General features: G+C 40.0%; 1 protein-coding gene across 1 annotated transcript; it reads right to left on the reverse strand.

Moving 5' to 3' along the window:
- Positions 1-1,742: 1,742 nt before the first annotated feature.
- On the reverse strand, positions 1,743-22,220 carry ace (angiotensin I converting enzyme (peptidyl-dipeptidase A) 1). The gene is made up of 25 exons (XM_044103647.1): positions 21,523-22,220; positions 16,376-16,543; positions 16,170-16,257; positions 15,293-15,436; positions 15,008-15,199; positions 14,595-14,692; positions 14,343-14,512; positions 12,738-12,961; positions 12,475-12,619; positions 12,229-12,327; positions 10,437-10,559; positions 10,146-10,351; positions 9,930-10,066; positions 9,008-9,166; positions 8,585-8,672; positions 8,318-8,461; positions 7,069-7,260; positions 6,554-6,651; positions 6,234-6,406; positions 5,059-5,282; positions 4,825-4,969; positions 4,619-4,717; positions 4,323-4,445; positions 3,388-3,572; positions 1,743-2,712 (listed from the first exon to the last, which is right to left on the reverse strand). Exons 1-25 carry the CDS (start codon positions 21,763-21,765, stop codon positions 2,510-2,512), a joined length of 3,870 nt encoding a protein of 1,289 aa, XP_043959582.1. The 5' UTR covers positions 21,766-22,220; the 3' UTR covers positions 1,743-2,509.
- Positions 22,221-27,858: the final 5,638 nt, after the last annotated feature.

A 27,858-nucleotide genomic window follows, 5' to 3' on the forward strand; every position in this document is an offset into this window, starting at 1 on the left:
TCATTTTGTGCGCCGGTGGCCACAACAGACCGGAGCATCACTTGCTACGACAAATCTCCAATCAATCTGTCTACTTCCTGTTCTGTACTACTATTATTCTTGAGCAAGTTGCCTAGATATTTAAACTCCTTTGCTTTAATCAGAGATTGACTCCCAGAAGGGGCAGTCCACATACGGCCTCAGACCTAGAGATGCTGATTCAGTTGAATCGTCACCTCGATGTGGAGGAGGGTTTGTTTATCCCCATGATCCTGAACGACATGTGGACTGAAACTTTGGCTCCTGTCTCCCATGGCAAACTGGGTTCAGTGGAAGTGTTGGACTGAAAGCAACTCGTAGAGTCCGATGATTTGGCGGGGTAGGCGCCCAGACTGGGGAGACCAGGACACAGGGTCACAAGGATGAACCCAACGAAGCAACAGGAAGCACCGCTGGTTGGTGGCAGTTGAGGGTGGAAGCTTTGGCATTCTAGTTCCTGGCGGCATAATCTGATAAAGCACCTTTCGATTGAATTTCAGGATTCCTTGGTAGGAATCTTTAGTGTACCACAGCTCGACTTGTTAATATTCTGAAAAGGTTCTACAAATATCTCAGTGGTGGGAAGCCTCGGTTTTCCACAGTTTTCTTTGGGCGACCTCCACATTTTCTGCCAGATTTACATCTAAAACTTCCTCTGGTGAAGCCAGATTTATTTTTATTTATTTATTTTACATCCACCCTGACCGCCAATATTGCTGAAGAATCAATTCCATTTTCATTTTTCAAGTAGACAACTCAAAGTTTGGGATCAATACTAGTTGGTATTTCAGTTTGTTTATAATTTCCTCCATTTTGATTAAAAACTCTCGTTTCAACTGAAGAAAAGCTGAGAACATGACGCTACCTGAACAGTGCCTCACTGGCGTTCTTTCGGTGATGCTCTTGTTTTTGTGATAAACTCACCTCTTGGAATTTTGGTCAAAGGTTCAACTTTCGGTTTCAGAAAATCTTGACATATTTTCCCCACAAGGTAAGTTTGAGAAAGATCTGGATATTTTTGTTAGAATAAAAAATTTTGTACCCTTTTCCCGACTGATCCCTGATATCATTTTGATTCTTTGCCTCCAGAAATCGTCCAAAACGGCAAAAATAAGTAAACAAGAGCTGAAGTTTCTTATTTCATGTACTTTCTTACTGTAACAGACGAGTAGGAGGTTCAGTTATTTGAAACGTTGCGGAAAACATTGTTGCTTTTACTAGCTTGTGCTAATGTAATCAGGTGGAAAGATTTCACCTTCATACACTCGGCCTGTTGACATGGGTGTGTATCATTTTTAGTCCTGCGTTCTGTCCTGTAACAATTGAGATACTTTTTTTAAGCAGAGAGAAACCAATGCAGAAAGTCTTTGCTGTTATTTTACTGTGTTTTGTAATGTGGAGATCCAGCTGAATTGAATAACAAAACACTGAAAAGTTATTTCCGATATAATCCACCAAGGCAGAATCCAATGTCTTTATTACAGAAATAAAATCGGATATTAAAACATGTTTACACAATGAAAGACTTACATTTTAAAAACATTCCCTCTTTTAAACTTACTAGTAAATGTTACAAATAAATTACAACTGATGTGCTTTTGCATTGCCAGACAACAATAAATCGAATACAAGGGAATAGAGTAAATATACAAATGATCAACCAAATTTAATTTTATTCTTTTAATTTTTTTTTTTTACAATGTCAAATAAAACAAGTTCCATGGTCAGATTTCTTCATTCTTTATTCGAGGCAGGTTCCACCTTTTAAAATAAACAACTTAAGAAAATTACCTATAGCTATATTTTACAAAAGTTACACTTAAAAATTTGTAATATTTTTTCAGAGAAATGAAGTCGAAATATATCTACATATTCAATTAACTATTCTTCCCCTTTGTCAACACACAGCTTTTAAATGTGCACACTATATGTATATATATATTTATTGGAATATATTATTTATTACATAAAATTATTTTGAGTGCCTTCATAACATTAAAGAACAAAATGTCACATTTTGAACAACATAAGACAAAACTTGTCCCCTTCTAGTAAAGTACATAATAGAAATATTTAAATATATTTATCATGAATCCAATTGTTAATGTTCAACTTACTTAGACTCTTACAGAACAACTTTAAAGTAAAAGGAGTGTTTAAGATCAAAGCTAAACAACTTCTATGCCTTATTACTGTAAAACATCCCAAAAATAAATACTTTCATTCAAAACCATCAGTGAAACACCAGATTGATTTATTTTTAACAAAGATATACTTCTTAGATAGTATAAAAACATTTAACATTAGTTCCGATTTATATAAACTGAGGAAGCAGTTTGAGATTCCTGACGTTCAGTGATCTTTCAGTGTGGGAAAAAAAATAGAATAGTGAACTATGCAGGAAAAAATGTGCTCTGACGTTCTGCAGCTGTTCACATTGAGGTTGGTTTTGTGGTCGCTACAACATAATCGGCCCGGACTTACAGTACTTCTAGTCTTTTTGCTTGAGCTCCATCATTGATAAGGACTTATTACGCTTCTTGGACTTCCTGTACCTGTAGGCCAGTTGGATGATGACCACCAGGAAAGCCAGGCTGATTGACAGCAGTAACCACTGACCAGCTTTGGCAGCGGCCTTGTCCACTTCCAGTCCCAGGAACTCAACTTTCCCATCATTCTTTGCAACTTCAGAAGCTAAAAGGCAAGAATGAATGGAAATATGACATTTTATATAGATTACTGAGCAGCGGACTCTCGACTACGTGGAGAAGTTTGGCATCAATTTAGGACTCTGTTTGTTTTGACCTTCTCCCAGTAAGAATTAAGGATGAACCAATCCAGTTCTTTCACTTCTGATACAGATATCTGAGGTTTACAAAAACAGCAGAACTGACTGGAAATGTTTCACAGAAAACGGACATATAAATACTGAACTACAAATTTATTTGATGACTGTGCACCAGTACAGCATAATTAAATATAACAATAACTTCAGTCTTGGTCAAATATGCAAACACAACAAAACGTTAATTTGCTCAGTCAACGCAGTTACAGGTAGGGGTTCACTGATGGCAGTTTTACAGACAAAATGTTTCTAGATATAGCAAAAAAGTTAATTTGGCAGCATTGGGTTGACGTTTATCCACCCACTGTTAGTAGTTCTGCTCTACTTTGTGTTGGTCCAACACGCAAAATTCCCACTAGAAACACTGAGTTCTTTTATGATGCAACAAAATCAATTCAATGTCCATACATTTTTACAGCAGGATCTCATCAGCATACAAGATGGCATTATTCAGTCAGGGGAACACTCACCGAACACTGCCGTTTTTTAAAAAGTGTGTGAACGCCTGAAGGCATCGATCATACCTGAAGGTCTCCAGTTGTACTCGGGCCACCCGCGGACCTCGTTGTTCTTCCTGTTCTCCTCCTCCAGCCATGTGATGAGAGGTTGGAAGTACTGCATGAGGGGCTCGGCGCTCATCTTGGACTGACCCGTGATCATGGCCATGGCTTCCGGCCACGGCTTACTGTAACCGAGCCGCATCACATCCCTGCAGGCGGTGACAGTCAAAGCAGAGACCAGGAGGAGGAAGACGAAGGGTTTGTTGTTGAAAATGCAGTGGTTTGTACTTTTTCACACAAGGCCAGGCAAGTTAGGATGGAATTTTCCCATACTGCTTTTGAATTCACTCTAGTTTTGTTCATTTAATACAGTAATTATTTCACTCTGACACATGAATTACTTCTTCACATCTCTACATCTTCTCTCCAGCTGTCAACAGAAGATGATCCTATAGCAGGTTTTATAGGATCAACAAACTCGTTTTCAGTTTGAGGCGCATGAAGATCACAAATGTCCTTAAAGGGCCTGTTGCATCAGAATGGATTGCTAAAACCCTTTAGCCAATCAGCTCTTTCCATTGAATGAGTACTTCTTAAATTGAAACATTGAACATCGTTTCACATTGATGTAATGTGGCTGTGTATTGGATTGTATTGATGAAATAATATTATCACATTTCTAATTTAATCGCTGAAATAATTTTTTGCCAAAAGATGATTTAGGCAAAAAAAAACAAAAAAAAAAACACTTATTTTAGGAAGGTGACAATATTTAAGAACACAACTGATTCTTTTTTTTTTTTAAAAAAGTACTATAAGTTTTTCATCTACATCCTGTCTGGAAAACACATAACAGTTTTTTATGGCCCACCATAAAATCTATGGTGGGCCAGATTAGGTCCACAGGCCTTGAGTTTGACATGCTATAAAATAATCAGTAGGATTCAAAGCACACTAACCCCAGCAGCTTCCCAGCTTCTTTAGATTGGTAGATATCACAGGTGTGCAGAGGCCCATTATGCTTAGCTGCGTCACACAGAGCTTTGTGGAACTGAAACTGGATGACGAAGCTGACGAAGTAACTGAAAAATATGAAAATATGCACTTTAAGGATTATGCTTAACCTCCAAGTCATGCGTACAATGTGCAAGTCCTATTTTCTTATCTATTTATAACTGGAGCGTGTCAAAGCAGTTATCAAGCTAGCTGCTCTGAGCTCCAACACGTCTCATTTGCTTTGCAAATGCAGCACTACCGGACGTATGGCACGCTCGCAGGGATGTGGAACTTTGCGCCCGGGTCAAAGTCATCCTCAGTGCGGGTTACAGGGGGACACAGGCCCTGGTACTTCAGTCTGCAATAAACAAAAATCATTTACAGATTTGATTGTCATTGCACAATTAACCACTTTATGATGAGCAATTATGATAAAAAGCACGTTTCATAGCTGAAGTTCTTCACCTGAGGTTCCACCACTCTTTATTATAATCCGATGATGGGATGCGTCCGTCGAAGACCTTCCATCTCCACTGGTCCATCAGGTAGCCAAAAGGCAGGAAGGCAATTTTGTCCAGCGCCATGCTCATCAAAAAGTTGATGTCACTCTCTGCACAAGAGTGAGACATTTATTACTTGGAAACAAACCAAAAGCAAAAAAACCACCAAAACAAATGCATTGCCCTTATTGTGGCTCACCCTGGTTACTCTCCACTTTGTCCAGGAGCCCGATGCTCTGCAGATGTTTGGGCGTGGAGACAGACAGCGCGAGAACGTCTCCGATGGCTTCGTGGAAGCCGGGGTTGGCGCCGGTGCGGAACGAAACGGGCTGGTCTTTGTACTGCAGGAAGTACTGCACATGGCCCATCTCATGGTGCACAGTGATCAGGTCATCCATAGTCACAACGGTGCACTGTTTTATCCTGGAAACACAAGCAGACACACAATCACAGTTCAGCCTTTTTTTTGTTAGGAGACAATGAGCCTTAAAATTATTCCTTAAAGCTCTAAAGGAGCAAAGAGCCACAGGAAGCTCCAAAGCCACAATACAGAAACACTCACTTGTATATTCTCTCTCTCTCTCCTGAACTTCACAGAACAAAGAAGGAAGTCAGACAGATAAAGGGAAAGAGGGATGCCAGTAAGTCGAATACCAGATGTTTTTCCAACTTGCACTTCCTAAATTTATTTGCATGCATGTTGTTACTCATCCTAAGCTTACCTCCTCAGTAACGTTATCAGTGTTCTTAATTGCTCTTCATACCTAAAACTAAAAACTTTCCACAAAACTTGTCAGTAGCTGCATTTCCTTTAACCATAAAATCTAAAAAATTGCTCTCACGGCATCACACAGTTCATAAAAAGTTGTGCGTCATTACAACGTATTGAATCCAGAACTCTTCTGCAAAATGGCCGACTACAACTTCGCCCAAAACGCTGCATACGTAGCTGCTCCCAAATAGGTGGTGCTTGTCGCTCCAACACCTGAATAAGACGCCGATGTCTCCTCTGATTGGCCGATAGATGATGAGTGTTTGGCATCATGGCTGAATTGTGAATATATCTCATGTAAGTGTTAAAGTCTGTCGGTGCCATGAGTTTTCATGAACATGCTTATTCATATGTGATTTTAATGTATAATGGAAACAGCAACTGCTAAATTTTGTTTGTTCAAAATGAGCAGAATTCAAACTAAGATGTGTCCACTTAGCAGCTACGAACTAGACTGTTTTTGAGAGCTGGTCAGGTTTTTACATTGTCTTAGGACTGGAAACTCTGTCAGATCTAGTAACCCTGTGAGTACCCCTGACTGGGAATCGATGCTGTAAGATTTTTAGAGAAAAAGAAAAATCTAACAACAACAAGAATTCAACCTGAAATCCTTTCGGTTAAAGAAATCCCACGCAGAGGCATGGCACACCACCTGGCGTCCATCAGTCGGCTTCTCCAGCATGGATTTGTCCCAGAACTCTTGTGGCATTGGCAGTAGACCCAGGGAGGTGAAAAACCTGTCCGACTCCTGAAACATCCTGACTGCATTCCAGCCCTGAACAAGAACAGCATTGCCTGCGTTGACTGTGACATTTTCTCTGGGAATTCAATAGAGGCTTTAACGTTCAGAGGAACCACCAGACGGTCTTTGTTTTATGAGCTCACGATTATTATGCTCTGTATATTTCATGCATTTATTTACCTGCGCCACCATAGCTGGTGTGGCATCGACTTGTGTGGCATCTGGATAGGGCATGACTAAATCCATGATTCCAGACCATGTCTGTGCCCACATGTTGCCTGAAACGTCGAAGCAGAATAACAGCACTTTTTATGTCAAAGACTGAGAGGTTAGGGAGCAGGTCACTCTGCTGTGTCGCTGTTAAATCATGTGGGATTTGTGATTGTGACTGAGTCCGTGTGGAACTGCCACACACATTCTCACGCTTTATGCCTTTAAAAGAAAATTGAATCTAGCTGAAATCCCAAGGCCTCTGCAGCCAAAGAGCATATGAATGGAGTTTACTCTCATAAAAAAGGAGAGTTGTGGCTGTAGTGTTAGAATTCCAAGGTTTCTGCCAGAGTGGGATTTTTCCTGCCCTTGCTTGACGTTGTTCTCCACACTACCCTTCTACAATGAAAACATGAAGCCGGTGCAAAATCCAAGCTACTGATACATTGTGCTTATGGTTTTCAGCTAAAAAGCTCTACACTTACCCAGCAGGTGAGCAGGGATGGGCCCCTTTAAGTTGATGTTATCTGAGCCGTACTTTTTGTAAAGAGCCCTTCGAACGTAGGCATGTACGTTGAGATAGAGCGGCTCCAGTTCCTTCCACAGAGCCTCCAGGTCCTCTTCAAAGGTAGGGGTTTCATACAGGGACCGCCAGAAAGCCCCATTATCAGAATGACCTGTAAACAGCACCAGAGGTTAACACAGGTGTATTTAAAGTGGCACTTTTCCCTCACAGTTTTGCTCTACATTCCTCATCAAGTCGACGGGGTTATGGTTTAACCCACTTTACCCTGACCGCACTCGCTTGCAGCTGAGATTCATTTGAACCGCTTAAGCAAAAGTAGTTATTGTTGGAGGAGTCTTACAAGCTCAGTTCTGGGGTTTTCAACAGCTGAATAACTTTAAGCTGCAAAAGATGCAGAATAATTCTGTTGTAAATGTTCTCTTATCAGAAAATATCACTTTCCTTCTGTGAATTTAGTTTACTGTAGAACACACACACAAAATATGAATAGAGATTTTCTTGTTCTGCTCACAGTTATTAATAGTGAATCCTAAATACACTTTAGGATCACATGCCAAATGTATTTAGAGTTTAGGTTTTTATAAACAACAGATTAGTTGGTAATTAGCCCAAGCTTTCAACAATTTTCTCTGAACCAGCATTTCCACACTTTGCCAATTTGTGCTAATTGCTAACATAGCCTGTGTTAGCTTGGCACATATTGTCATAAACAACACAGAATGATTCCTCTGACTCTGGTTCTGTTCAGAAGTTAGCGCTGTCTTCTGTGTTTCCCAGTCAGAGCAGTAAAGCACATGTATTAATTACTTAGAATTATTCATCAAAATAAAGAAAATACACACCGGTTTCTACGGTAAAACCTCATAACTGACAAAGGGTACAATTTACTTTGGTTTTACCCAGATTGTCGACGTTTAAAAACCAGTAAAACCTTGGAAAAATTTAACATGCAGTTTAATTATCTAGCTTTAACAGTACCACTCAAAACTTTTTTATGCGGTAAAAAGTCCAAATGTTTGCAGTGTGTTCCACATTGTTAAGGAACACAAGACAGCAGTCTAACATTCTGCATTCACCCATTGTTTATATTTGTCAGCATTCATGTAAATTACATTTCCTGCCTTAAAGGCAAGTTGCAAAACATTTCCTGCTGGACAGGGAAAGAGGGAATTGTACATGTAGGGCAAAATTAGATCCAGATGACTTACCATTGAGTGTGGCGGCCTTATTGGCCAGTTCAACATATCTCTTATAATCATCACGAATTACTTTGCCAGCAGCGTCTCTCCATCCTTTCCAGGCAAACAATAGTTCATCATAATCCCTGGACTCTGCCATGATTCTCTGGAGATCTGAAAACAGAAGGTTTTATTTTATTACTACCTATAAAAATAAGTTAATTAGTTCTGAACTATACTTAGCATAAATTTAACCTCTAAATGTTTCTAATGAAGTTGAAAAACTCTTAACTTTACCTGGATCCAGTGGATGACATGTGCCATTTGCCCTACAAACTTTTGCCACGCTATATTTTGTCTCCATGTTAGACATAATATTATTCAACTGTAAAAAAAAAAAAAAAAAATAGATAAAACGTACAATTTTCCCAGTCATACAGAAATTTACAAATGAAAATAGCTAAAAAGAAAAGAAATAAATTTTGTATAAATTAAAGTTGATCTTGTCAGAAGGCAGGTACGAGTATGAATATCATGTTTTTAGGAGGACCAGCAGTAAAACGAGCTCTGAGTTTGTTTCAATTGTTTCAACTCAGCCTTGAGTGGCTGAATTGAAACAAATTTGTGACTCTGTTCTGTTTTCAGATACTTCTTAAAATCGCTAAGTGCATTTCCAGCATTATGTTACACATTAGCAAGATGAATTCATTCCGTTCCCACCTCTTCTAGTTCTGCAGTAGGCAGCGCTGCCTTCTCAAGGTCACTGAGTTTTTTGATGATGCGTTTGACCGACGGGTCCTGGAAGTCAGAGGTGTCGTACTGGCGAGCCTTCAGGCCGTACTCCAGGGTGTGAGCCGCCATTTCCAGGTCTCTCTTAAGCTGGAGAACAACAAACACTTGGTCATTAAGACTGAAGAATAACATGGATTACTACTGCCAGAGGACGCTACAAAACATGAATCTTAGACGTGTCAAGCAGATGTGTGCATACAGTCATTTTTAGGCAAGTTGATGATTTGACACATCTGATTACACTGGTCACCAGGCAAAACATTGTCAGGGGTTTTTCAACTGTTTTAGGGTCATGTTGATGAGCTGATTCCAAAAATCACATTGGTTTTGTTCAATCAGGTCAACTTTCTGAGTTATGGAGCAACATGAGCATCAAAATTCATGACTTGTTCTCACAACTGGATCAGTTTCCTGAGAATCTGATCAATGAGTGATGAGCAGGAGGAGAGATTCCATCAGGACAGGAAAGAGACGGAGATGTAATGTTCACATGAACTTAGCCTTATCAGTGTTTATTATTCAATTTACAGAAATCCAAGTTTGTAACATTTAAGTAATACACTCTGTTAGAAAACTTTTTTTTTCTCCTTAAACCTTTTTTTGGATGAGAATTATGAACTGATGATGTCACAAAAATGTAATCAATTTAGCCAGAAGATCAGATTAATAAAAATCAAATTAGAATAAAAACCTTTTTACTTTTGGATTCAGTGGTACCAAATAGTCCTAACTCGGTTGAAAAAACAGACAACTTCCAAAAACATTTTTGTGTAACCCAGTAATCGATGTTCACAGAAGATCACATGCACTAAAGATGACAGCAGCTGAGGTGACGTTCTGTTGCCCTCACCACTTCCTGGTTATTAGCTTCAGTGATGTTCGTGTTGTACATCCAGTTGGCCTCGGTGTAGGCATTCCACACTGTTTCAACTGTGCTGTTGTATTCATCCAGAAATTGTTTTGCATGAAGCTCGTCTGTATTCTTGTCTGTTTAGAGAAGAATCAGAGTCAGTTGAGACCGTAAATACTCTTAAGGGCTTTTAATGTTCTCACACTTCAGCATTACCGATATCTTCAGGGTAGCCTTCAGGGATGGGCGGGACCCAGTTGAAGTCAGGCCATCCCAGGGTCTCATTCACATTTTGTTGTTCCAGCCACTTGATTACGGGGTCGAAGTATTTCATCAGAGAAGTGGCGTTCATCTTATTTGTACCTATGGCCTCTTGGAGGACTTCCTGCCAGGGTTTAGAGGAACCTGCTTCAAGAACTTTTCTGTTGAAAGGAAAACATGTATTGCATGTTTACTTTCTCAAAACTGTGCATTACTGATGCTGTGCGATAAAGACGTCATTCCTACTGTAGAATCTGGCCAGCCTCTGCAGAACGGTAGATGTCGCAGGTGTGCAGAGGCCCGGTGTGCTTGGCTGCCTCACAGAGTTTTTCATGAAACTGGAACTGGAGGATGAAACTGACGAAGTACCTGCAAGAGACAGAAGATTACTTTATGAAAACCACATTCATCAGAAGGATTCACTCTGTAGGTTCCATATGTTTCTAAAGCGGCCGTATACCACCCGTTTCCTAAAACAAACCAGAACGTGAACTCTTCAATGGCCTTGGTCATTCCTCTGTTGTTGGTTCAAGGCAACAAAACAGAACGGCAGACAATGGCATCGTTTCCACTCATTCTTGCATACTGAGCGGAACCGGAATCAGTTTCTCCTCATGTAGAGAATTGTGTGAAAGTGTTCATACTAGTGATGTGACGCTCACGAACAATTCTTTTGACCTCCTCTTTACCCTTGAAGGAAAGAACTCTTTTACAACTTTACTAGTGTACTTACAATAATACTTGGCCAAGTGCTAATTCTTAATTTCAAATAATTCGGGTGCACCCTGGTAATCAAATAAATAAATTAAAAAAAACAATAATAATGGAGAATGTCAGTTGTAGGTCTCACACATAACTGTGTGTGAAGATGTATGTTACTCTCTACCACACGGCAGGGTGCAGCAGGACTCCAAATGGGATAGACGAAATCTGGTTCTCTCTTTAGGTCCAGGTGGGAAGGCTCGCCATCAAAATCAAAGGAGGGATCCACTTCAGGAATGATCCAGTATTAAAAACTGCAGTAGCTCTTATAATAGTATTTAAGTTAAAACTTTAAAAATGTATTTAATCGAAGAATAACTATAGAAGAAGGGGTGGACATGCGAGCACAGAGTTAATTCTCATTGCTCACTGTTGGGCGGTGCGGTGCGCTCTCTTCTTCTTGTTTCGCTTTAATGTTGATAGTTGAGTGTTGTTTACTGTTGGTGCATTGCATTAATTGTTATATTTAATTGTGGAGAAGAGGATTTTTGTATCTGCCAAAGAAATTTAAATTGAACTTCTGTTTTGTTACATTTTCCTTTTATTTTGTGTCAATATTAAAAATAGCACTAAAATGTTATTAATTCACACAGATGTACTTAAAAAAACTACATGTGTACTTGACATTCATATGCTGAAATTTTCAAAAAATATATACATAATATGTTCTGTAAGAACATGCTGCGGAAATGTATTTAATACGTATGATTCAACGTCTTTCGTGAACTTTACCACAATAACATTTAAAATAAAACCGTTACAGATAAGATGGCTTGATCTTAGAAAAAATATACATTTTCAAAATGGATCATTTGAACGACTCTTTGAAGAGAACTCATTTGGTTCCCATCACTAATTCACAGCTTCAATGTCTCTTCACATTGTCTTATTACAGCCACAAATTTCACTGTATTTATATAGATTTGTATGTGACAGAGCAAAACAGAACCAAAGTGGATGTTTGTCTGAATTTGTATTCAAACCAGTGATTACTTTGTTGAACCACCTTTCACTGTAAATGCAGCTGTAGGTCAATGGACTGAATCTCTACCCTCTTTGCACTACTAGAGACTAAAAAAATAAAATAATTGATCTTCACTAAGATTGAATATGGAACATATAATAACACTATTCTCTGAGTACTGCACAGATTATCAATTTGAGGTTTTCTTTGGTGTAAAGAAAAAATTTTTGCACAGGTGGTTTTCTTTACCTCTGTGACACACTGGTTGTGTGTAGTGTTGTTGTAAAATTGTGAATGCTGCAAGAGGTCTACCTGATGTATGGCGTGTTTCCGGGAATGTGATACTTTGCTCCGGGATCAAAGTGGTCCTCTGTTCGGCTGGTAGGTGGGCAAATTCCTTGATACTTTTTTCTGTGAAAAAAAGAGTTAATGAGACACTAACTCAAAATGAGAAATAGTTTTTTCCAAATGTTTGTTTTTATTCTTCCCATTATGTTGTATTTATCAAACATGGCTAACTAGATTTTGATTAAGAGTTCTTCTTGCATTTAGTCCCACCTGAGGTGCCACCATTCCGAATTGTACTTCTCCGGAGGAATGCTTCCACTAAACACGCCCCACCGCCAGAGGTCAATGAGGTAGCCAAAGGGAAGGAAGGCTATCTTCTCCAGAGCGGTCTTCAGCAGGAAGTTCAGATCAGTTTCTAGAAATTAAAAAATCCAAGACTCGTCTTCAATGTATTTAAGTCATCATTTCTATTTTTTAATGACGGTACTCTAAGTTTGTATCTCTTTAACTGGAGGCTATTCAATGATTGCTACCTGCGTCGGAGCTCACAGACTCCAGAAGGTTGATCTCGTGAAGGTGCTTGGGTGTTGAAACTGACAGGGACATAACGTCACCGATAGCTTCATGAAAACCAGGGTTGGCTCCACGGCGGAAGCCCACAGGCTGATCCTTGTACTGCAGGTAATACTGGATGTGGCCCATCTCATGGTGCACAGTGAAGAGCTGTTCCATGGTTACTGTGGTGCACTGTTTAATCCTGAACAGGATGAAACACAAACAGTAATGAATAGATTGACTTGTAAATGGTATTTAGTCCGTATATGTTTAGCACTTGTCTAGTCCAAAAGGATTCCAGAGGGCTTTACATTACATTCAGTCAGTCATTCATTATACTACTACAAACTACCAAATTGTAGTCACAGTCTGACCGAAGAGAGGCTGCCATCCACTGGTGCCACCAGGCTCTCTGATCGCCGCTAGCAGGCAAGGCTATGAAGTGTCTTACTCAAGGATACAAATATAGAGACAGACAGACAGTGCTTCAACCAGCAATCCACTGGTTCCTACCTCTGTTGCCACCATTGCTGCTAAGAACTATAGACACGGTGCAACGTGACATCACGTGGACAAGATCCCGCCCCCCAGCTCCCAACTGAAGGCCAAAAAAACTGTTAGCCGACAACTACCATTGGTTCTAGCTGTCAAGTTGTCAACTAAATCTTAAATGCATGTGTGATATATAAAGGAAACTTGTTATCTAGTTGTCAAACTGTAACAACTGGATAACAAGGTCCAAGGATATTACATTTCACAGGTCAGGAAAAATCAACCAACCAATGAACTTCATTCCTACAGCACATTTCAAAAACCGCTAGGGCAGCCAAAACGCTTTACATCAAAACAGAAATATGTATATAAAAAAGAACATACAAAATGTATGTTTGGATAATTTTTTCCAATTTATACATTTTCTAAATTTTTAACTTAAAACATTTTAATAACAAAAAAAAGGCAGAGGAAGGTAGCCAAGTCACGCTAGCTTGACTTTGACAACCTTAACATGTAGGTGTGCTGCGGACTTCAGTTTGGTTCAGTTAACAAAAAAGGCTTCCTATCCACACCGACTCTGCCAGATCATTAGTAGAGCAGATGTTGAATTTAGGTAATCAAGCAATAAGTGTTCAGAAAAACACTCACTAATAAACATCAAGCAAGAAAACATTTTTATCATACTGAATGTTCTGTTCTTTGTGTGGGAAATGGCTGCGTATTTTTTGGCGTTGAACCCCAACCCACTAGTGGAGATGTTGTCAGCCAGTTGCTATGGCAACGGGTCTGCGTGTAGCATAGCAGACACACAGATCAAGAAAAAAAAACAAGACAGGTGGTTTTAAGTTCAACAGTTTTTTATGCTGTTATGCTTTTCATATGTCACACTGCACAAAATTAATGCCTACATTTCCAGGTTTCATTTTGGTAACGAATTTATTCTACCATGGCTGCGCGGCTATGGATGGCAAGTAAAAGAATCTCCTTTTTGTCCTCCAGCGTTCTGGATGTAAATGACAATATGCAATATGTCTACAGTTTGTGTTTTCTAAAGCAGATACACAGGTAATACAAGTTAGTTATTTTACCTGAAGTCTCTGCGGTTATAAAAGTCCCAGGCAGACGCATGGCACACAACCTCCCGATCTTCAGGCTTCACAAGCATCGACCCTTCCCAGAACTCTGGAGGCATCTCCTTCAGACCCAGAGAGGTGAAGAACTCCTCGGCTACACGGAACATGTGTGTGGCATTGTAGCCCTGAAAAGACCAATGCCATTGAGCAGTTAGTTCATCGTTTATCTTTGCAAGCAATAGCATAAAGTCCATCTTTCACACATACTTGTTTGACCATCTCATTGGTCACATCCAGGTTGGGTTTGTCAGGAAATGGGATCATCATATCATAAATGTTATTCCACGTCTGGGCCCACATATTTCCTGTGTGGCAGGATGGAAATATACTTAAAAAGCCATTCAGAATCACTGTGCAGGATCCTACATTAAGGTATTCTCTTCAGTGAGTGTTAGTAGAGTGCTCACTGACCATAAAAGGTCTATATCATGTTACTGGGCAACAGCTGTCTGATATTAAGGGAGATGTTTATCTGGGACAAAATGGATCAGAACGCAGTTTCTGCAATCACCGAAGTTTATAGTGGAACTAAGCATAGCCGACCTCTTCAACTTTTTGTATGAAAGAAAAATCCAAATGGTGAATGCGTGCTTCCATTGTGGTAACTGTATGCATCTTACCCAACAGGTGTGCAGGGATGGGTCCCTTTAGGTTGATATATTTGGGTCCATAGAAGTTGTATAGCTTGCGTCGCACGAAGGCATGCAGGTTCAGGTAGAGAGGTTCAATTGTCTTGAAGAGATTCTCTAAATCCTCCTGAAAGGTTTCCGTCTCATACCAAGAGCGCCAATCAGACCCAGTGTCATTAAAGCCTTTGAACAAATTCAGTTTTCACAAGTTTTGGTGTGTAACATTTGTTCCTACATCTTTTACCTTGTTATTTTGAGCCAAATTAGAGCTCTTACCATCGAGCTTTGAGGCTTTGTTGCTGAGCTCCACAAACCTGGGATAATGCTCCTTCAGAGGCACACCTGATGCATTGTGCCAGCCTTCCCAAGCAAACAGTAACTTCTTATAACTCCTAGAGTTGGCCAGAATTTCTGTGAGTTCTTCAAGACAAATGACAATTTCCCTTTAGTTAGACAGACACAGGAAAGGCAACATCAATTAATCATGCAACTCAAAGGGAAAAGATGCTAAATTCCCTGTAATCATCTGATGTTGCATAATTTCCTGCTCCCCAAGAGGATAACATGCTCTTTATCTGTGCGATTAAGTTGGTTTTAACAGTGTCAGGTTTTTCAAAGACGTTCAAGCATTTCTTCTAAACACAAGATCAAGTGGTGGGGAAAAAAAGGGTTGACGTTCATATGTGGCTTACGTAACCTCATCTGCACTGTCGATGGCTTCTATAAAAGATAAACTACTCAACATTATGGATGTAATGAGCTCATTTCAATTTATGAGCAATTCTCTAAGGTGTTTGCTTTTTCCACTCTCCCTGTACGTGCTGGAGAGCATTTCCTCGCAAATGCATCAAGCAGTTGTAGCTGACAAACACAAAAGACCATTGTTCTCAATGAATGCCTGTACCTTCCACGCCATGAAGATTCGTTAATGTTTCACATAGCACTCTCGATACATCCTCAAGACTTCCTCTTAGAATTCTTCAGAAATTATACCCATCCTGTTGCTTCCAAAAACCGATAAAATCTCAAGCACTTACAACTGTTTTGAGTACAACATTTCCCACTGTGCAGAGTTCTTTCCTGCTACAAACTGTTAACATTTAAACAATTCATGGATCTTGCCCCTTAAAAACTAAAGACTGTTTTTACATACCAGGTTCCAGGCTCCAGCTTATGTTTGGCTGTGGGTACACCTTAGCTGTTGAGTAAATGCTGTCCATGGTGCTCAGGATGGTGTTATACTAAAAACAAGAAAAAAGGTAAATGAGCAGGTTCTGTGAATCAAGCAGGCTACATTTGATGTAAATCTTTGCATTTCTGCATTGTATTTATACTTTTGATACATGAAAAGTACTAGACCTCCTCTCGTTCAGACTGTTGAAGGTTGGCAGCTCCCAGCGACTTGATCTTTTCAATCAGTTTCTTGTCGGCTGTAGAAACATTGTTCAGGGTTTCCTCAGAGAAGACCTGCTTGGCCTTCTCCCCCCAGGCCTCTACAAAAGCTTGTTCTTCAAGACTTGCAGCTATCTTAAGACAAGAAGCATTAGAAGTGAGTGTTAATTTCTCTGAATGCCTTAGGGCAAAATGTGAACCTCCTTCCATCCTCCCATTTAGAAAACATTAAACTCTGAACAACATCCATACAGCCATCACCGTCCACTAACTCCAAGATCAGTTCCCAGGGGGTGACTTCTAGGAGGGAAACTCCCTGACAATCTAAGTTCATTCTGGGAGATTCAAACCCATTTCCATGTCAGAAGCAATATGCAGTCCCCCATCAAACGTGTTCTCAATCTACACCAGGTTATCCTGTGTGCCTGGAATCGGTCTCAGTAGGCATTCCAATAATGTGACTATTACTTGTATAAAAGACACATCCACTCCTTTGCATCAAGCAAACACTGATTACACAACATAGCATGATAAATTAATGTATACACCCGTAAAACAAAAAAATCCTAAAAACCTTCTGTGCTAGAAAACTGGCTGTATTCACCCTTCAGGACTGATTCAAACTCTCCATTTATAGTAAGAGAAAGGACTTGAAGGACTCATTCTAAGTTCCCGATCTGGTCATTTTCTAATTCTGGGATCAGTAATGTGCAGCTTATCTTTCTGTAACATTACCGCCTCATCACCCAGAATTTTAATTGAAATAAATGTTTCTGTTATTTGTTCTTGTCCTCTCGTTTTACTCTTTATGTACTCCCACGCCTTCAACACTCCCCTTTGTCTAAACACCCAGTTTTGACAGTGTAATGACTACAAGCAATGATAACACTACACCTAAGGATGATGCAAAAAGGGAAAAAAAGTATGACATCACTGGACAAGTTTGAGTACATTTGGATCGTTTGAACTGCACCCACATCAAAAGAATCAGTTTATTCTTTTTCAGTAGACTCTAGCATGTTATCATCACATATGAGGCTGTTATAAATGTATAACTGAGTTGAACACTGAGGTTAAACTTAGAACAAATTACTGATTTGTGAAATCTCGCGGATAGAAGAGGTTCGCACCAGCTTGTCTGACAAGCCTAATGAGCATGTCAGACAAAATGTTGTTACGCAATGTTCCTAAAGATTTAAAATAAAGATCATGTCATTTTACCAACAGATGCATTTGAATAAACTGGAGCTAGAACAAGCCTAGCTCTAGGATTTCTCTATGCTGTAATGTTATGGTCTACACTACAGAATCAGGAGGAACACCAAAACCCTCAACAAGCAGGGAAAGCCACAAACTGTCATTGCTGAGTAAACTGGTTGTTCAAACTGCAGCCGTCCGTTCTGAAAGATTCTGATCCTGTTTCCCAGCAGGACTTAGGACCTGCTGGAATGACCTCACCGCTGTGCAGTCACTGGTCGGCAAACTGGCTTGAGCTAAACGCTACAGAGAACCTGTGGAGTGTTGTCAGTAGGTCTCAGATTTTAGGATGAAACACTTTGAGTGGCCTTACATAAACAGTTCGTTTATATCACCGTGTGTAATGAATCTATATGAGACTTTAACATTTTGAGTTGAATTACTAAACTCAACTTTTTAATGATTATCATTTGTTGAGATAAATGTGCAAAGAACTCATAGTTGTGAAGGTCAGAGAGAACAAAGAGTGAGCTTATGGAACAATTTGCAACCCTGATACAAGTACTGAGGGCCGTGGAAGGGTTGGAAGTTGCCCTGCAGTTTGTTTCTACTGTCTTTACTTGAGCTTCAGACATCACTTCCATTGATTTCTTTTTTTCTTCCCCAAAATCCTCCATTAGAGCAACCTTGACAACAATTCATGATCCTGTCCCTGTATACTGACAGTCATAGCGCCACATGTTTCATCTGGGATCAATAACGTGACTGACAACAGGAGAGGAGATTATATTTTTAGAAAAAGCTTTTGTCTCTGCGTTACACTCTCTCCCCTACAGCTCCAGTGAATCTTTATGGCTTTTCTTTACGGCGTTCTGAAAGGTCACGGACATTCTCGCTCCGTGATGGCAGAGTTTAAAGAATAGGCTGCTGGAAACCAATCTTTACTTCTGCATCTGACATTTTGAGGAGAGTCGTGACCTAAAACAACACATGTTGTACATTTAGCAAATTGACAGCATATGGACAAACAACGTATCGTTACTCAATTGTTACCATTTGCTGATCACTGACATGAAAAATGAAATAAAATAAAAAAAACTGGCACACAAACCTCAACACACAGAACAGCAGATTCTTTCCACTGTTTTTGTTGAAGACCCTTATCTCTTTCTGTGCACACAATCACTGAAATAACAGACTGCAGTAAAAGGAAAAAGTGGCTCTGAGTTGATGTATTAACTCTGACCTTTGTGCTCTTCCTCTCTGGCCATCTCCACCTGCCCATTGCCCCCCTTAAATTTTTTTTTTTTCCAGAAAGCTAGCAACCATCCATGTTGGTTATTACCTTTGTATAAAATAAAATACAATAAAGATAACTGCAGGCTGTGGCAGGTTTATTTCAGTCGCTAAGGTCCTGTTTATCGTTGCTTATCAATTAACAGCTCCGCAACTAATTTATTGTTACTTAATCAACGGTATAAAGGTGAAGCACTGCCAGGTTTATTACAGGCAAAGTTGCTGTTCAGCCTTCAAACATTTCATGTTTTATTTCTTCTGACATTCAGACATATTCATTATTATGGTTACATCACTCATGTGTAAACTCAGAACTGAAGTGACCTAACTTATTAAATTAGAAATGATCACATTTACACCCTGTGAATGTAGAAGTAGGCAACAGGTCAACTATTGTCAGTAGATCTGAGTAATCTGTTGGCATGGCAACCACTGTAACATTCATTTTTATAAGAATATGGAGTTCAGAACAACGTGTAGAAATTCATGTGGGCTCCACTCACAGCAGGTCAATTACAAGTTTTTGCTGAAGTCTTTTTTTTGTTTGTTTGTTTTTTGCGTGGTCATCCTCACTATTAATTAAATGTGACTGCAATCAGACTTCTGTGTAAATGGAATAAGAACCTAACATATGCAAGTAATAATGAATTCTGCCATCTATGGATGGATTTTAAAGTTGTTCGTCAATGTTGGCCAACAGTTACAAGATCAATTAGCTGAAGAAACCTAAGAAAAATGTGAGCTCAACTAACAGCAGTGACCTTTTGTAGAACATTGACTGCAGCGACTGTAGAGAAATCTGTCTGGACGTGGAGTCAGAACCCAGAGTGGAGGGACGGAGACGTGATGATTACATTCACCAGATTCATTTACAGCCATTGTTTACGTCCAGATTTACAGCGTTTGTCTTCTTCTGGTGCCGAATTTTGATGCATGTCTCACGTCAGTGACATAACAGTTTGATTAAAATGCAACATGACCGTTCTGACTGCCGATCATTTGAAAACACAGATTGGATTTTGTGTGTGAGACAGATCAGTCATTCAGACTGCCATGAAAATGTTGGATAGAGATTGAATTTAGCCTCAGGATAGTCAAGTTATTAATATATTCAAGGAGGTTCCCTGTGAGAAAGACGCTGGGCTGTAATGCAACTTTATTAAACCAGCTTTTATGATTCCACCATGGAAAAATTATTCCAAAGCCTTACTGAATTCAGAGAAGACAAAATTAAAGAGACCGTTTCTTTTTTTTTTTTTTGGTAAATGCATCAATCGCTGAGTCATCTGCATATAGTTTGACACCAGCATTGGTGCAGACACCTGGACATGAGAATTATATATTGTGTAAAGAAGATTTGTCCAAAGATGAAGCTTTGGGGGACACCTATGAGGAGACTGGAAGATTTGTAAACTTTCCTTTCTATCTGAAAATGTATTCAAAAGTTTTTTTGTTCTGAAAGTTTCTGTCCGTTCGTTCAATGTCCAAATGTGCACAACTTTTAGAACCATGTAGTGGAATTGCAGCTCAGCGTCGGAAAACGGAGAATGACAACAGTAGAGAGTTTGTTAGTTGAAGATGCTTCACCTCTCCTGACTGCAAATGGCATCTAAACTTTCCAGGGGGAAAAAAAAGACGAGCAACCTCAAAAAACTTTGGTGAGCAATTCTTCTATCTCTGTCTGTGAACACAGTAAACACTTCCACAACATCTGTATTTGGATCGGGACTCCTCAGGATTTAGCACTTTAACCCACCTACCCCCCTACACACACACACACACACACACACACACACACACACACACACACACACACACACACACACCGACACACAGCCGCCTACCGGTTTTTACACTGTGTCTAGATATTTGACTGTTCTCTAAAGTGTTTCAACAGCTGTGCAGCACACAGATCAGGCAGTGTGGTGCCAAAAAAATAAACAACAAAAAAAAGAAAAAAAAAAAAGATGGAAGACGTTGAACATCGTGCATGAGAGGAAAGACTTTATTGTGTGCAGCAGGTGCTTTTTTGTCACCAGAGATATTTCTGTAAAAATACAGAATTATGTTGGAATGTATGCGAGAATGAGCAACATGTGTATTTTGATTTTATTGCGTTCAACTTGTGTTTCCATTGTTTAATTGTGAGACAAATGTCCCCTATGATAACAATAATAGTAGCAAATGAGATCCAAACACTGTCAGAGTAAAGTTAAGTACTTTCTATGAGGCACCAGGGGTTTTCAAACAGCTGTAGAGAATGCGACAGAAAATAATTATTCCACCATCTTTTTGGCGCCCCCCTCTAGCATGGCGCCCCTATACATCCTATATAATGCATACCCACTTTCTTTCTTCTTTTGCGCCACTGCACACAGCCAAATACAGAAAGTCATAAAAATAGTCCTAATAATGCATGAAAGGAAGCTGCTGCAGCAGCGCTTCTCTCCAATCTCATTTTATTTCCAATAACCCTGGCTGCCTGCGTTTGCAGGAAAATTAGCACATGCAGCTGGAGGGCGATGAATTATACTAACACGCAAGTGGAGCAGAGCTCACCTCCGTGAAGAGAAACTTTTTCCATGCGAAAACTAAACTATTCGCTCTCCCTGCTCTCCTACCTGCAGCTTGGAGTTGTGCTCCGTCAGGTTGGTGTTGTAGTTCCAGCTGGCGGACACGCTGTAGAAGAACACCTCCTCTGCAGTGCTGTTGTAGTCACGGAGGAAACTCTGGGCATCATCGACTGAGTTTGCATAGTCCCCTGGCAGCCAGGCGGCTGGCAGAGCTTCACACAGCAGCAGGGCTGGCAGCAGCAGCAGCGCCGCTCTCACCAGCCTGCGCGCCTCGGGAGCCATGGCTCCCATCACACTCCGAGTGGAGGAAAGCAACAAAAAAAACAAACTTAAATGGAAAAGTCAAGTGGAGCAAAGCGCAGCTACCCCTTCCTCCGCTCCTCCCAGACTGAAGATACAGACAGGAATCAGTGAGAGCTTCTCTTCAAAGTGCCACTCTAACCCAACCCAGTTGGTTCCAGCCCTCCCTTCAATCAGCCCGGGGCCAAACAAATGACGGCCACCAATCAGAAGAGCGGGGACTGACGCAGAGAACAGCGCCAGGTGAGTCTGATGGACCCCCACCGGCTCCACCTTCGGCTACTGATCCATTCAGCCTCTCATCCACTGAGTTTGCAGAGTCCCCTGGCAGCCAGGCGGCTGCCGGTGCGCGAAAAAGTTGTGTGCGCAACGCGCCTCGTCGTCTGGAAAGATCGGCGGACGGCGTGCGGATCATTGCGCACCGAAGACGCCTGCGCTGGATCTGTGCGCCTTTTCATGCCAGCAGAGTGACGGCTCTTCAATAAGCAGCGCAGCGGAGAGTCTGGGAGGGACTCCGCATATTTTACTCCCAGTTCCCCCGTTTCAGCCTGGAGACAACAGAGGGAGGGGGTGGCTAAAAAAAAAAGAAAAAAAAAAAAACAGGAGAGGGGGAAAGAGAGAAAGAGGATAGGAAGGAACTGCAAGACAGATGGAGGGGTTCACACACTATAATGTCTTTTATTCATAACCAGAAGTTCTAACAAATATTTTGTGTACAAATAAATATTTTCTCTTTCCTTGCTGGATGTCACAGTGATCCTAGAATCACTAACAGAGACAACAAATCGTTTCATCCTGTTAGTCATGTTAAAATGAGCAAATAAGTCACAGCTAAGATATATTTTTCTGTTATTATTCAAGAGATTAGTGAGAAAAATACTGAAAATACATAAAATAAAGAAATTCCACCAAAAAGCAGCTGGTGGTTCAGAGTGGTGCATCCTAAGATATTAATGGAAAGTGAAGTGGAAGGAAAAAATGTGGCAGAAAAAAAGTGCAAAAGTAAAAGGGGGTCCAACTTGGTGGCCAGTGAAAATACATAGATACATTAATCATAGAGAGATCAATTTTAATTATTAAATGTTTATTATTAAAGCAGCTAGATTTATCTCAAATGTAGAAGTCATCTGCTGTGGCCAACATGATCACTGAAGACCAGCAGACATTAACTTCAAGGTCATTAAAAAAGCTGGCTGTTCACATTGAGTCACATTATAGTATATTTATTAAATATTAAGAGGACAGGATAAAGTGTGGGTACGGAGCACTGAGGGCATCAGAGCTGGGAAAATCTGGAGGAGAAGCGTTGCTGTCAGTAATGTTCCAGCTTCGGAACGTTTGGAATCTGCAAAAAGAATGTAAATATATCCTAAAGTGGACGACGGGCTTTATTTCTCTCCATGTTGCTCACTAAACATAGAGCAGCATGGACACTATTATTATCCCTTTAGGTCTTCTACTTTATTTTCCTTGGAATGAGAAATGTTGTGTTTTACATAGTTATTAGGAAAACTGAACGAGCCAAATCCACTGAGCTGCTTTTGATCTTAAGCTGTTGTCACTTAAAGCCACAGAGAGGAAAGTTTACATAATTTACATAAAGCATTAAAACAGGAAGATGATGAGATTTTGGCCAAGATAACAGCAGTCATCAGTCTCTGACAAAATCTAATAGGAAGTTGCAGCAATCAGCCTGCAACGAGTCGGCGTGTGTGTGTGTGCGTGTGTGTGTGTGTGTGTGTGTGTGTGTGTGTGTGTGTGTGTGTGTGTGTGTGTGTGTGTGTGTGTGCGCGTGTGCGCGTGTGTGTGCGTGTGTGTGTGTGTGTGTAGAGCTACAGAGGAGACGCATCAGTGAAGTTTGCGATCCTAATTATGGGCCTCGTAATTCCAAATCCAGCAATTATTCTTATTTTGGATGTCGTCTTATAAAAGTCTACGGGACAAAGCTGACGTTTAAGTTCAGATGCCAGTTCTCGACTAAGTGCTGCTTTCTGCTTGTATTGATGACGATTTCACCGTTTCAAACGGCAGCGCTGTGTTTTCACTGGCTGCTGATATTAAGGGACGACACCAGGAGGTTTTCCTGGTGGAAACTACTGATTATCTTGGGGTGGTAAACTGAAAACACAGATTAGGACAGAATTCCAGGAGATTTGTTTATAATGTTGTTTTATAACATTATAAACAAATTATAATAGAATCTGTTTGTGTGTAGAATTTTGAGGAAGGAGATTAACTTGATTCAGTTTTGGAATATAACACAATGTAACATAACACACCGTGAAAAAAAGGAAGTGCTGTGAAAATTGTCTGGATGCAATATCTGTCTGGTCTTTAAATACACACGTTAACACACAAACATGCAGCTCTGACTGGGTGTCCAAGGTCATTCTACTGGAAGGTTTTCCTCCGTGTGATCTTGTTCTCACTGACCTCACATGGTGTTTATAAAACTCTGGTTTGTTTGCTCTCTTGATCCACAGAGTTCTATTAAATAAGTATGTAACCATGAAAAGCACAATTTGCCTCATCACAATGACTCTGCAACTTCCTTTAAGTTTTACTGGCCCGTCTTCAGAGCCAGTTCAATCCTGCATCTGTTGTTTTCGTTGATCAAGATCATTCCGCTAAGCTTTCAGTTACGGTTTTGACACATTTGGCAAAAATTGACAAAGATAAATCTTGAAAGCACAAGTGTCCCGTTCATTTGTCTGTAGCGCTTCGACAAATTAATTCTGGTCATCCCGAATGTACTTCAGCTATCTTGTCAGCTGTTTCTCGTGAGCTGCTTTTGAAATCTATTGGAATACAAACATGTTGACGTAGCACAAACGTTTGGTGCAGAACGCTGAAAGAATTGCATTCGAATCTTCTTGCTGAGGTCATCAAACGCCAGCGGCTCTCTGCTGCCGAGCCGTTTCTAATTGAAGACAACAGCGTTAGCTGGTGAGATAGCTGAACGGGTGTGATTAGCCATCATGCTTTGTCTGGTCACAGAAGAGAGAGTCATCGGCGCCTCAGAGTGACACAGCAACACATGATGCAGCTCAGCCTTGAATCACTGGAACATTGCTCCATGGCTTCCTGTAGCTCTGCCTCTGTCGCTCTGCAGAGAAACTGAGCTGATATCTCTTTAAAGAGGTAGCAGACAGTTTGTAAAAGGCTGAATGTTCCACAGAAAACATCCACACATGACTGACATGTGCATCTGACTGTTTATTGACAGAATATGACCTGGCTGGACAGATAAAGCATTTGCACCATGTGATGCAGTGATCAGAAAGAGGAGAGTGTAAGATTACAAGATAAAAAAAAAATGATCATGAAAGTGATGAGTGACGCATATTATTGAGGTAAGGTATGATTTAATCCAAGACGGGTTTCTTATTAGGAATATATTTCTTTGGATGGATGTGCCTCATGTTTCTGGAAACCTGTTGCTCCGAGACAGAAACGCGTTGAAGCGTGGCACAGCAGGTGGCTGGAGACGAGTGGAAATTGAGATCTCAATTGCTTGTAGCAATTCTCGGGGAGATTTAACTGCTTTCTCAGCGTGTGCATGTGTGTGTGTGTGTGTGTGTGTACATGCGTGTGGGTGTGTGCGTGTGTGTTTGCACACAATCATTACAGTTTTCCTGTTGTCTCTATGGTAATTGAATTTGGGGTTTTTTCCTGTAATAGAAGTCTGTGGAGTGTGGAGAGACAGTGATTGTCGACATCCACATCCAATCTCTTCCAGCCTGTATGTGTTGACCACTGACGGCCGGCGTTGTCGCGGTGACACCCAAAGGCGTTCAGTCTGTAGAGAAAATGGATTCTGTGGAGTAAATGAAATGTTGCATTTGCTGTCCTGCAGTTTCTTTATCTACAGCCTGAGTAACTTCATCATTTTTCACACATTTGCTGTTTTTCCCAATTTCTTCCAACACAATAAAATCCAGGGGAAGAAATCACTTATTATTATGGTGATTCTGATTGGCCATGAAAATATTATCACAAATCATTCTATTAGCACTGAAGACATTTTTGAAGGATATGTCAAGTTGTAGTACAGTTTCATTATAGTTGAAAACAAGAAGTGATTAACAAAGTGCCTAAAAACTGATTTTGGAGAAAGACTTAATCAGACCACTATTTCAATTTGTTCAGTGCTATCCAAAATGCTAGGAACTGTCACATGTACATTTCTTCTGACCTTATATCTATGAACATTTTCTAGCAGGTGATATATTTTGCAGAGTCAATACACAAAGGTTCTGTTTAACAATCACCTGGACAGGTTCATAAATTAATAATTAATATAACAACCACATTTTATTTTTGAATTTCTTCATTATAAGGGGAGTTGGTTTTCAATAATGATTTATTTTTCTTTCTTATAGCATCTCTGGAAAGTGCTAGGAGAGCAAAAAAGCACCCATGGTCTTTTGTAGAGGTTTCTGTGGTCATGAGGCACTTTGGCGAACACATCAAGAAAGGACAACTGGCCACTATGATCGAATGGCCGCAATGCAAAAACACTGAGGATCCTGCTCTAGCTAGTTTTTCCTTAACAAAAACCTCAGCCTTAGAAAAATTGAATTAAATACATACTAGATTTCTCTGTAACTTCATTCTTACCTGTGTGCCACAATCCCTGAATTGTATTATTACCAAACTTCTATAACCGCCGGATCAAATAATTATGGAATTGTTTGCATTTATCCATATTTTATTCATATACTTTTATGACTTTTATGACTGCCATCGAGTAAAAAGCTGCGTGAGTTGGCCAGTACTGTCTAGAACTCAGTCATGTTTCCTCATCTTCTGAAACAACCACAGATCAACATTTTGACAGACAGTTTACTTTGTGAAGCACTGCTTCACTGGGAGGGAATCAAAAGACTGACATGCCAATCAGGATCAGGTGCAAGTCGGGCGGTTAAAGTAAGAGAAACCAGATACTGCAGTCAAAGCATGCTGAAGACCAGCAAGCAAAACATTCACCATGTTGGAGCTACTCTTGGAGCGTGGCTTGCAGTGGAAAAAACTTTCAACTTTAGGGAAAGCTGAAAGATATATATGAGAATCGTCACCTACGCCTGTTTAGTCCCTGTCAGATATTCTACAGAAATAAAATTACAGACGAGGAACTTTTACTGACATGTATCACACTAGCAAGTGTTACAGGAAAAATAAATAAATCTTTGAGTTTCAAATGTATTTAATCCAACATTTACTATTTTGGAGAAAGCATGAAGCAGTGGGAAGATCAGTGTTGATTCAACAGCAAGAAAAAAACTGAACAAAAACATTTACAACGATGCCAGGTCAAATTCTGTTAAAAGAGTGATGTTAGAGGTTGTTTTTCACTTTGACTGCGGAAAGATAAAAGTTACATTTGTGTAGCCTCTTCACATGTAAGACATACATGTACAAAAGAGGAACATTTATTGAGACACATATTCTTAAGAAGTACATGTAAAAAAAGAGGAACATTTACTGAAATGTATCACACTAACAAGTGCTACAGAAAGAAAATCTATAAGAGTTAAAAATTTAAGTTTTCAGAACGAATGAAGGAAATCACAAACTCATAGTCAGCACTGGCTAATCGTGCTCCCATAAATAATGCAGTAAAACAGTTAAAGGTAGAGGTATGTGTTTATTCTTACACAGGGACGTGCATGGACACACAAACGGCTTGGTGATTCAAGATTACAAGATTCTAAATCTAAACTTTTCTAGGAAAGGTGACAAACTATATATTATTCTTGATACTGATTACCACTTACTGTTTTTCATACTTTAATTGTGTTGTACTTTAAATCCCTCACACATGGTCACATGTGCACGACTTTAGTGGTTATAAGTCTAAACTCTCCAAGTCCTGACCTCAATATTTTCAGAAAAATTGGTTTTAATTTGCCAATGTTTTGGTCCTGATCTGCATTCAAAGCAGCGTTCTTGGGTGGGTTCCACCGCAATTTCACTCCCTTGTGGTGAGAAAAAAATCCACTCAACACATGGATTGTATCAGGATTCTTCAGAGTTGGCAAAATAAAACTGACAGTAGGAGTTCGTTTTCCTCTCCAGGCGAGT

The sequence above is a fragment of the Gambusia affinis genome, linkage group LG20 (genome assembly GCF_019740435.1).
Source record: "Gambusia affinis linkage group LG20, SWU_Gaff_1.0, whole genome shotgun sequence".
Taxonomy (NCBI): Eukaryota; Metazoa; Chordata; class Actinopteri; order Cyprinodontiformes; family Poeciliidae; genus Gambusia; species Gambusia affinis.